General features: G+C 46.3%; 1 protein-coding gene across 1 annotated transcript; it reads right to left on the bottom strand.

The window, feature by feature from the left end:
- Positions 1–2,873: 2,873 nt before the first annotated feature.
- On the bottom strand, positions 2,874–10,845 carry Lrrn4 (leucine rich repeat neuronal 4). Its single transcript, XM_077799373.1, has 4 exons — positions 10,188–10,845; positions 8,693–8,897; positions 5,629–5,766; positions 2,874–4,071 (listed from the first exon to the last, which is right to left on the bottom strand). Exons 1-4 carry the CDS (start codon positions 10,843–10,845, stop codon positions 2,874–2,876), a joined length of 2,199 nt encoding a protein of 732 aa, XP_077655499.1.
- Positions 10,846–11,206: the final 361 nt, after the last annotated feature.

The raw sequence follows: 11,206 nt of genomic DNA, 5'->3' as shown, positions 1-11,206 counted from the left end.
AAGAGAGTGGGGAGTACAAGTCGGGGAGGAGAAGACTAGCTGGTGCTGGTTGGTTCCTATTAATAGTGGAGGTCTGTTGCTGCCCTTTGTTCCTGGTTTTAACCCAAGTATAACATGAAATCATACTGTGAGATTATCCAGTCCACAGCCTGTTGATCTGCTTTAAGTTAAAATGGGAAGTTAGAAGTAAAGCTTGTGCCTTTTTAGCATTGTGCCTCAGTGTGCCCCCTCTTGCTTGCTGGTCCTGGCTTTCCTGTTGTCATATAAGCAGCTTAACCACTCTAGGCTTGGAGCTTTCTGAAGCCTGCAGTCAGAAACACTGCCACCACTGGATCTTACGTGGAGCCAGGTAAGAAGGAAAAGAAGATGGGCGTGGAGCTGGCTGTTCGCCCTCTCATAGGCTGGAGGTGGGAATCCCACTGACAAGACCATCCAAGAAGTACGCAGAGGGCATCTCAGCACTAGCCAGGTGTGAGCACAGAAAAAAAAAATATATTTTTTTTTAAAAGGAGACTTGTAGTTATGGGGAAATTTAGGATTTCATGCATTGTTAACACTTATTTACATTTTAGTGTTGCTGTTTGGGGTGACATGAGTTGGATCCATAATCTTGTTGAGATTAAGATCAATCTGGCTCTGTTCTATATACTTTTTCCACATCTACCATTAGAAAAAAATGGTCCAAGTCTCCTCAGATTCTTGGAGCCTGGATTGTTATAAATTCTGCCATTTTATAAAACATTGCAATTGTAGTAAATTAGGCATATTCAAGTACATGTGCATATAGACTCAAAACACAAAGTTGAAGTCTTCACAGAATAGACAATATTAGTAAAAACATTGGGATCATTTAATTACATGTCAGGATTTTACATTAATTGTCACATTTTTGGCTTTTTTTTTTTTTGCAGTCCATGGGAGGAGGGATAATTTAACCCTTATGGCAAGGGCAGAAAATGGTTGGTCAGAGCTGTTATTTGTACTTTTATATAAGAAAGAGAGATCTGTGAGGATGTAAACTTTTAAGAAATAAGCCTGTGAGAAGGGTGGAACATCCTTTTAAATGTTGGCAGCTCGGTCTTCCATCTCCAGATGATGATAGTGGACCTGTATGGGCTTAGAGGCTAAAATATTAATCTATTCTTTAATAAATTGTACCAGCCTGTTTATAATGTAGGAGCTGGGAGAGATCAGTCTAAGTCAGTCTAATTCTCTTGGTTGCATATGTGATGAAGTTAGAGATACACATTAGAATTTCAGGAAACTTTCAAAATTTCAAACACCTAGAAATATATAGTGTTCAGTTATTCAGTTCAAAATTTGATATGCTTTAGTTTCTGCAGAATGTTTTGGGAATGAAATATATAGGATTCAAATGGCTTTTTCTTAGAAAAGAAAAAAATTGCTGTATGATTTATGGAGTAAATCATGTCCCCCAGAAGATATGGTCAAGTCCTTAAGAGTACCTGTGAATTGACCTTGTTTGGAAATACGGTCTTTGCAGATTTAATCAGGTCAGGATGAGGTTTTACTGGATTACAGTGGGCCTTAATAAATGACTAAGTGTCTACAGGAAAAGGGAAATTTGGACACAATGTCATGAGATGATGGAATAATACCTTACAAGCTAAGAAGCACCAAGGATTGCCACCAACCATCAGAAGCGAAGGGAAAAAGAAGCAAAGGTTCCATCAGAACCTTCAAGAGGAGGAACCAACCCTGCTAACTTTTGATTTTGGGTTTCTGGTCTGAACTATAAAAAGTAAATTTCTGCTGTTCTGAGCCATTTAGTTTCTGGTAATATGGCAGCCACAGAAGATTAATGCTAATACAGAATATCAAAATCTAGAAATAAAGGCCCCAGTTATAATTTCATAGAATCACTTTCCCCCACTAAGTTTGTCATAAATGAAAGAGTAGATGCATCCTACACAAAGACATAAATCATAAGACATTGATATAATTGAGAGATGCTTTGGCTTCTGGCCAGAGCTTACAGATTCTCTTTTGCTCATTTATTTTCTAGATCTAAACAAAGTTTGTAAAAGTAAGCTTATTATGCTTCCTTAAATAGGAATTCATAGTAACTTTGTCCACTTAGACTTGGGTGAAATGCAGTAAGTGCTGACTTTAAAGCTAAGAGCCTTTTCCTGCATTTCAGAGATGTTCCCAGAAGACCAGTTTTAACTGTAAGGCAGGAAGGACATTTTTTTGCAATGCAACTAATAAACCCAGAAGGCCTTCAGGAAACCACAGTAGCTCTTTTCCCTGGCTGCCAGTTCTCAGATTAAGAATCCACTGGAGTTGAGTCCTTGAATAATTCAGCTCATTAATTGTGCCTTAGCCAAAGGTAAGGGGACTTTAGCTAAGAAGACCCAAGGAAGTCATTTCCCATATGACAGAAGACATTGGGTTATGTAATTTCTGTTTTCTCTCTTCCAACTTCCATATATTATTCTACTGGATACTGAGGAGCACTTAACTGCTGAAAACCCAATGAGACCACACAAAAGAATGGCAGGTGCCAATGAGAGTGGTCTGGCATTGACCAGGTTTCTGAGCAAAGTAGAAGAAAGGGAAAGCAGTTGTTCCTTGAGCTAAGAAACAGTATGGCAAGTTCCCTGTGTGCCCCGGGCATGCTGGCTTCATGGAATTGGAGCCCACTGGGCCATTGTTCTGTTGTCCTTTGTTTAATCCTCTGTATCTTCTTCTGCCCGTAGATGGAGTTTGATTAGAAGGAAGCTGGGCTAATTGAGGATCTGGAGCTCCAGCAGATAACCAAAGGCTGGTTGTTTGATTTTGCTGTTGTTCCCGTTGTGTATTTTTGGTAATGGGGATTGAACCCAGGGCCTGGTACACACTAGGCAAGTGCTCTACCACTGAACTACGCTTTCAGCCATCACTGGGTTTTTGAAGGCCACCAAGTGTGTATCGTAGCACTGTCTGTGTGACGTCCAACCCCGCCTACAGAGACACACAGACAGCACTAACGTGCTGATGAGCAGAAGACTGCTGGCTGCACATAGTCCTGCCAAGATGCCCAAGTAGCTGGGCTTGGTGGTGAAGTTGGTGCATGCCCTCCTCCAGCCTGAGGCCCGAGGCAGGCTCAGGCCAGCCCTGTTGGCTGCCAGCACACACACGTGGTATGTGGTGCCAGGCGAGAGCCCATACAAAGGGTGCTGACGGGCAGTGGCATAGATGTTCTCTACCACTGACTGGTTCTCTGCCTTGCCCTCTGCGAAGTAGCGGATCTGGTACCCATGCACCACTGAGTTGGGGGCACACCAGAGGATGAGTGCTGATGTATCTGTCATCTCTGACACCCCTTGCAGCCTGGGGGGGTCCGGGATAGTGTCTTCCCGGCTGAGGCCAGGGCAGCTGCACCCTGAGTGCCTCTGCAGTTCGGCGCATGGGGTCTGCAAGTGCTTGCAGGGATGGTAATCACAAGGGACATACTGTTCAGGTGCTCGAACCTCTTCCTTGGTCCCTTCCTCTTCACCATAGTCATCCAACAAGATGATTGGAATCCCGCCCGCCGAAGGACCCGGCTGGGGAACCTGGGGAGTGGCCTGTGACCTCTGATCAGGCTGAGTTGTGTGCATGGGGTTCCTTGAGGTGGGGAAGGGACCGTGGTGTTTGCTGGCCTGTGGGGTGGAGGCAGCTGAGACATCAGTTTCAAGGACAATCCTGGTAGTATATTTTCCTCCATGATTTGTCCCAGCTGTGCTGGCAGCATTGGGTGGAACACTGAAGTTATAGTAACTTGCTGTGGAGTTCACACCGGACTGGGCAGTCCCCTGCCCAGCATCACCATGAGTCCATGCAGCTTGTAAGAGGGAAACTGCAGTGTGGGAGGGGGTGTTGGTGACTCTCTGATGGCCTCCCGAAGGCTGGGTGGAGGGACCCTGTGAAGATGGTGCATAGGCTGAGTGGTCAAAGGAGGGTGGGTCTGAAGCCAGGACGGTGGTCCTGTGGTCTGACCTGCACAGATCAGGCAGCTGGGAGAGCAGAAGAGGGACCGAGAAGGGACCTCCAGATCCAGCAGCTGGTATGCACATAGTGTCTTTGGCCCTAGAGAGGAAGCCAACCAATTAGAAGATGCCTGCCTGGCTCTGAGGCTGCATGTGAGCTGGGTTTCAAATCCTCAGAGCATTTGTCCCGTCCTGCCAAGGCTTGTCAACATGTCTCTTGCCAACACGTCTAACTTGGCATGTGCTTCTCACACATGGCCTCACTGAACCTCAAGATATCTATTCAGAAGGCTTCTATCACCACTTCCATTGGGCAGAGAGGGAAACTGATTTTCATAAAGAAGAACCAACTGCCCAAAATACCATGACTAGTCAATGGCAGAACCTAACCTGGGGCAAGCACTCTGGGCATCCCAACTCTCTAAGGGTAGTTTGCCATTTTGTTCTCACCTGTCCGCTTCCTGGCAGTGAGTGCTCATGATAATATTCACACACTTGATAACATTTCTGAGTGCTTGCCACTATCCTTCACACTTTATACTAATTTAAACTGGACACTATCCTTCACACTTTATACTAATTTAGTCCATGCTATTTTATGAGGTAGGCACCATTATACCCATTTTCTAGTTAAGGCAGTAGAGGTACAGAGAGATTAAGTGACCACCAAATCAATAGTAGGAGGTGGTAGGAAGCCACACTCTAGCTCCAGCCTGTACTCTCAACTCCTTCATCAATACCACAGCAAGAGACCCTGGATGGCAGAGGGCCTTGGGCACCTATGTTGGGAAGCAACCTGGGGAACAGGAGTACAGATTATGTCTCACATTACAGCTGCGCTTGGATGGGAGGTAGAAAAGAATCCTGCAGATGGGAGGATTGTTCCCCAAATAGGAGCCGTTGGCTGGTGGAGCTGGTTGGAGAGTACTCATCATGGGGGGATATTTCTAGTGCCCCAGTCCCCATCTTCTCCTGGTACCAGCCTGGGTGTGGCTCCCTCACTGCAAAAACAGCTCTTCCAGCCAAAACTTGCATAAGAATTCTTTTTTTCCTGTCCTGCAAGACAGCTCTACAGGCCTTGAATTGAATGGCCCAGGAGCAGGAAGCCAAACTCCATCTGGGAGATTCAGCAGGGTCTGGTGGTTGAGAGTCAATATCTTGAGGAAGATAGAACCTGACTTCTCCATCCAGTGGCTGCATGAATTTAAGCAAGTACCTCATCTGTTCGGGTCCCATTTCCCTCATCTGTAAAATGGGTCAAAAATACATCCACTTGCTTTAGCAGAGACAAGCTAGCTGTTCACCTGACTCACCTCCTTTTCCCACTGGGCACATGGTGAGACTACAAATCCCAATTTTCCTTGCAGGTAGACGTGGCCTGTTGACTGAGATTTTGAGCAGAAGTGAGGTTACCACCTACCAGCTTGATCCATATAAAATCTCCCAAGGCAGCTCCTCCATGTTCTTTGCCCCTTCTGGCTGGCAGGAAAGGGGACAGAGCCTCCACCACCCTGGTGTAACTAAATGGAGGAGGGGATGCTCTGCGCAAAGCTGCCCAAAGGCCCAGTATCATCATATGAGCAAAGATGCACGCTGAGACAACATTCCCTCCTGTAGGCGAGGTAACCTCAGTCATCTTGTTTTGTAAGTGTGTTACCTGCTTAGGATAGTTCTCTTTGCATCCACAAGGAGCCAGGACAGCTCACAGCTGCAAGTGAGAGGGTTGCCGAAGAGGTTGATGGATAGAACCTGGGAGGAATTCATGGTCCAAGGAGGGAAGGAACTCAAGTTGCAACTGAATAACACACACACACATACACACACATATACACACAAAAAAAGAAAAAAAATCAATTAACTCAGGCTTTTACAGACATTTTTAAAAAGTTCCCCAGAGAGCTGGGTGTGGTGGCTCACGCCTGTAATCCCAGTGGCTTAGGAGGCTGAGGCAGGAGGAACACAAGTTCAAAACCAGCTTCAACAAAAGCAAGACACTAAGAAACTCAGTGAGACCCTGTGTCTAAATAAAATACAAAATAGGGCTGGGGATGTGGCTCAGAGGTCGAGTACCCCTCAGTTCAATTCCTGGTACCAAAAAAATGTTTCCCAGAAAGGCATGGTGGTGTTATAGAAAAATCATTCTGTTAGGGGTTAGAGGATATTGCTTTGGATAAAACATTTGATGATTTTGAACCTCATTTTTTGCCAACCTAATGGAGTCAATATCATTTCTCATATAAAATAAGGATAACACTTTCATGCCAATAGGTCATATCATGATGAAGGTATTTATGAATGAAAGTCTCTATACATAAGTAGATATTTTTATTATAGACCAGTGACAATAATTGGTAGATTATTTTTTTTTCTTTGCAGTGCTGGGCATCAAATCTAGGACCTCTCACATGCTAGGCAATTGCTCTACCACTGAGCTATACCCCCAACCCAAATTTCTTAATGAGAACTTTATTAATGGATGCAACTGCAGCTGTAGCATAGGTGATGGCACATGACACCAGTCCTAGGAAAGATGCCTCACTTAAGTGTATCAGTTAGCTCTGGCTAAGTAGAGAACTGTGCCCCAAAACTTAATAGCTTGATCCAATAAACATTTTCTTTCTTTCACATGATTCTGAGGGTTTGCTTGGTGCTTCTTGTAGTCCAGGCCAGCTCGGCTGAGGCCATAGGATCTAGGATGTTCTCACATGTATGTGGCCTCAACAGTGTGTGCCAGGACCTTTCTCCTTGCATCTCATCACTCAGGAGGTCAGCCTAGACTTTTACATGGGTCCCCAAAACAAGAGAGGGCCAGCCTGTGTTCAACTGTGTTCTAGTTTATGCTTACATCACATTTGCTAATATCCCATTGGCTTAAGCAAATCACAGAGCCAAACCCAATTTCAAGCAGTGAAGAAATAGACACCACCTTCTGATGAGAGAAACTGTAACCATGCGGTGGGGCAGGCCGACAGGGGTGAGAGGGATTACCATGGTCATTTTTTGCAAATAGTCAAATCCATTCTTGGTTCTCCTTCCTTTATTCCCTAGAGTCCCCACAGAGTATTTGGCCTCAACTCCTTCCTCTCCAAGTGTCCTGGCCCTCATAGATTTTGCATCCTTTACATGGATTCAGTTAGAATTCATCATTAACATGAGCTGTGCTTTTCCTGAAAGCCCCGTCTTATCAAAGGATGCCTTTCTTCCATTTATCTGGGAACCTGCCTCCTCTTACTAGTCCTCTGGGGCAGATGCTAATGTTCTGGGTAAGGAATGACATACCACCCAGCTCTGCTCTATCACTTCTGGCCACCAGGAAGGTGAAAGGCATCACCTCTGGAATGCCAGCTCTAAGTGTGTGCCATTTATATTGAAACTTAAACCATGCCCACATATACAAGCTTGGATCCACCTTCAGACCTATTCTTCCCAATCCAGTCTGATGAATTGTTATTTCCATCTACTTTATAACACAGCACATGGCATGTGCTTCTGCTATTGGTCACATATTGAACTGTGAGCTCCTTGAAAGCAGGGGCCATCACCATCATCACCATCACCACCATCATCATCTATATTTCTATAAGACATCCATTATGTGCCAGAAATTCAGTGTTCCACACGCGAAAAGCCCCAAGGTGAAGTATTATTGTCATATCTTTGTTTTACAGAAAAAGAAACTTTATGTTGTTGATATTCTGGCACATTACACAGTTCTTGGATTTTTATCAAGTTCAAAAAAAGAGTTAGAGCCAGACACATACAGTGTTTTCCCTCATAATGTTGTGTGCTCAATGAATGAAGGAAAGAAGGAGTGAACGGCTCTGTCTTTGAATAACTATTCAGCCTTTTTGAAGAAAAATTCCATCTCTAGTGACTTTGTTGGGTAAGACAGAACTAACAAGACCCACTTCTAAACTTCCCAGGGATTTTTTTGTCAATAATACATCCAGTGATATTTGCAGAATTCTTTGATATTTTCATAACAGTATTTTCATCCACTGGATTCTGGAAGGCAGGTGGGGAAGTATTATTCTTCTTTTACTTAAAAATATCAGGCTGTGCCAGGTGTAATGACACATACTTATAATCCTAGTGGCTCCGGAGGCTGAGGTGGGAGGACTCCAAGTTCAAAGCCAGCCTCAGAAATTTAGCAAGACTCTGTCTCAAAATAAAAAGGACTGGGGATGTGGCTCAGTGGCAAAGTGCCCTGGCTTCCATCCCTAGTACCAAAAACAAACAAAAACAAACAAAAAGTCGTCCAAGTCAGTGGTTGCTCCTGGGCACCAAAGTAGGACACACTGGATATCCACCATGCCAGAGGGCACCAACTCCAGATCTTAGCTGTAAGTCCTTCCCTCCCAGACCTGCTGAAACCCTGCAAGGGACTGAAAAACTTATACTTATATGATGTGTGGGAAAGGAGGTGGATCCAGTAGAGAAGAGGCCTGATGTTTTCACCCCCTCTTCCCGCTGCACATTTCTCAGCCTGGACTGAAAAGAAACTTATTCTTTAATATGACTATGAACTGGACTGAATTGCTGGGTGGGTCATCTGAGACCTGTCCCAAATGCCTCAAAGGATGAGGAAGAATAAAACCCCAAAGAAGATTTGGAAGAGCAGGGAGAGAAAGATTAAGATCCAGTTTGTTCTATAAAATTCAACACAGTATAACAGAACAAAAATCAATTCTGTGATTAAAATGCGTCTTAGAAACACTTACTTCTGGAACAGGAGGACCTGTAGACAAGGAGTGTCTTGAAAGATGTGTGTATGGACGGAAGTAAGTGCTGGGGAGGCCTGACAATCCAGATGCTGGAGGTGAGGGGTCATCTTGAAAATGTCGCCCTCCAGGATCCTCAGCCTGGGCATCTTCCTCAGGTAAAGGGACATGAGCTTCGGCAGGTCTCTGATCCACCCAGGTTCAACTGAAACACAGAGGGGACACTGTCCTTTACCCCAAAATACACAAATTCAGATCAGCCCATTATTAAGGAAACAACAAAGTGACAAGATGAGTCACAAGCATGGGTGCAGTTATTGATTTGGGGGATCTCAGAAGAATGGCCATTTTAGCTGGAAGGGCCCTCACAGATGACCAGTCCTTCCTGTCTTCTAGCCAAAGTTGTCCAAGGCCCAGAGAGGAGAACTGTTGGCCCAAAGCCATATAGCTGAGAAGGGACAGAGTAAGACTGGTACCCAGGACATTCCAAGCCCACTGCTGCCTCACCTGATTAAACTCCACACACAAAATAACCAGACTTCACTGTGGTGGCTCCCAGGAGTGAGGAACCTTTGAGGCATGTAAGTAAGGAAAGGGGATCAGCCCAGAGTAGAACTGGAAGCCAATTTTTGTGGCTTTCCCAATAAATGGAGAATGTGCTTCTTCTCCTCTGTATTTTCCATTCTTGTTCTTTTCTTGTTTCCTTGTCCCTGACAGACAGGTGGTTACAGACACATGAAGTCTTTTTTTTTTTTTTTAAGGAAAACAAACAAACAAACAATAAAATCAACCTTGCAAATCAAAGTAAGAACACCAAGCACAAGAGAACCATTTTCCTCACCTCCTGCCTGGGTCCTGTTCAAATGACTCAACATTCACGGAAACAATGTTATCCAACGGAGTAGAAAAATAAATGAATTAATCTTGAGATCATCAGTTACTTCACATTAACTGCACCAAACGTGCCAAGTTCATACATCAATGAATCCCATGTTGGGATGCCGGGCAGGATGGCGCACGTTTGTAATCCCAGAGGCTCAGGAGTCTGAGGCAGGAGGATCACGAGTTCAAAGCCAGCCTCAGCAACTTAGCAAGGCATTAAGCAACTCAGTGACACCTTGTCTCAAAAAAAAAAAAAAAAGTATTTTAAAAAGGACTGGGGATGTGGATTAGTCGCTAAGCACCCTGGGTACATCGGTACCAAAAAAAAAAAAAAAAAGAGTGACTACGTTTTGGGCTCTGGACCCAGAATGGCTGGCGAGATAGGCTCCAATTTGGGAGCACCAAGCATTAAATGACCTGTGCCATTCCACCTTCCTGTGATTTGGTAACCTCCTACTTAAAATGGAGACTGTAAAGTTCCCACTGCTGGGGAAATGCAACTGGTGTTACTGTTGACCACTACTGTGAACTTAAACACTTGGATCACGCCTAGAGGAACCCTTCCTGTCCCTGGCAGCGTGTGCATAGCCGGGTTCTGTGCTCCGGGACTCACCTCGCTCTAGGTATGTGCCGCTGAGATCCAGGGTTTCGAGCGCGGCCAGAGGCTCGCCATCCGCCCCAGCGAACGCTCCGTCGGCGATGCCATCCTGGACTCCGAGGCCCAGAGCGGAGGCCGAGAGGTTGAGGAGCTGTAGCGCGGGGAAGCAGGCGAAGGCTCGAGGCTGCAGCGCCTGCAGTGGGTTCCCGGCAAGGATCAGCACGCGGAGGTTGCTTAGCGCAGACCCCGCGCAGGGAGGCAGGGCGGCCAGCTGATTGTAGCTGAGGTCCAGCGTGTGCAGCCCCACTGGGCTGCCGGGGCCCCAGCTCATCGCTGCGATGCGGTTGTGGCGCAGCGTCAGCACCTGCAGCTGCGGCAGGTGGCGGAGCTCGGGCATGCTCAGGGCCCGCAGCAGGTTGTGGCTGCCGTCGAGGCTGTGCAGCGAGCGCGGCAGGCAGCTGGGCAGGCGCTCCAGGCTGCGGTTGGCCAGGGTCCAGGCCGAGGCTCCTGCGGCCGGGAGCCCCTCGCAGGGTGAGCCCGTGGCGTTGCTGCCGTCACTCTCCCAGGGACCCTGCTGAGTGAGTCGGAAGAGCGGGACCTTCTCCTGGAAAGTCTCGGCCTGGCTCTGGTGCAGCACATTCAGCAGCCGCAGTAGCAGCAGGGTCCACCGCATGGTGAGTGCCTGTGGGAAAGACAGCCGGGCCACCGGTTAAATCTAGTGAAACCCCCAAACGAAGGGCAAATGTGTGTTCCCACCCAGGGTGCAAGCCCTGGATGTTCATTGTGGACATCTCCTGTGTCGCCAGGTGCGCGGCGATTTTGCCCCTGTCTGCTTTCCCCCTATCGAAAACCCCAGGCACTATGACACTTCTTGCCCTTTCTTCTCTTAGCAATGCCCTTCCCTCTTCTTGTGGGAGGCCTCCCTCATTGGTCCGCTGTGGTCCTGAATCTCCCAGTAACCCCCTCCATTTATTTATTCCTATCTCTTGAGCTTCAGTAGAGAAGGAATATTCCCCTTTCTGCTATAAACAGAT

This window comes from Urocitellus parryii, chromosome 6, assembly GCF_045843805.1.
Source record: "Urocitellus parryii isolate mUroPar1 chromosome 6, mUroPar1.hap1, whole genome shotgun sequence".
Taxonomy (NCBI): domain Eukaryota; kingdom Metazoa; phylum Chordata; class Mammalia; order Rodentia; family Sciuridae; genus Urocitellus; species Urocitellus parryii.
Note: the sequence above shows the minus strand (reverse complement) of the source record. Positions and strands in the feature narration are given on the sequence as shown.

Coding starts and splice junctions, on each gene's coding strand:
- Lrrn4 (XM_077799373.1), bottom strand. CDS start 10,845: ATGCGGTGGACCCTGCTGCTACTGCGGCTGCTGAATGTGCTGCACCAG. Junction 8,898..10,187: donor CGGCACATACCTAGAGCGAG/GTGAGTCCCGGA, acceptor TCTGTGTTTCAG/TTGAACCTGGGTGGATCAGA. Junction 5,767..8,692: donor CAGGTCCTCCTGTTCCAGAA/GTAAGTGTTTCT, acceptor TGTGTTATTCAG/TTGCAACTTGAGTTCCTTCC.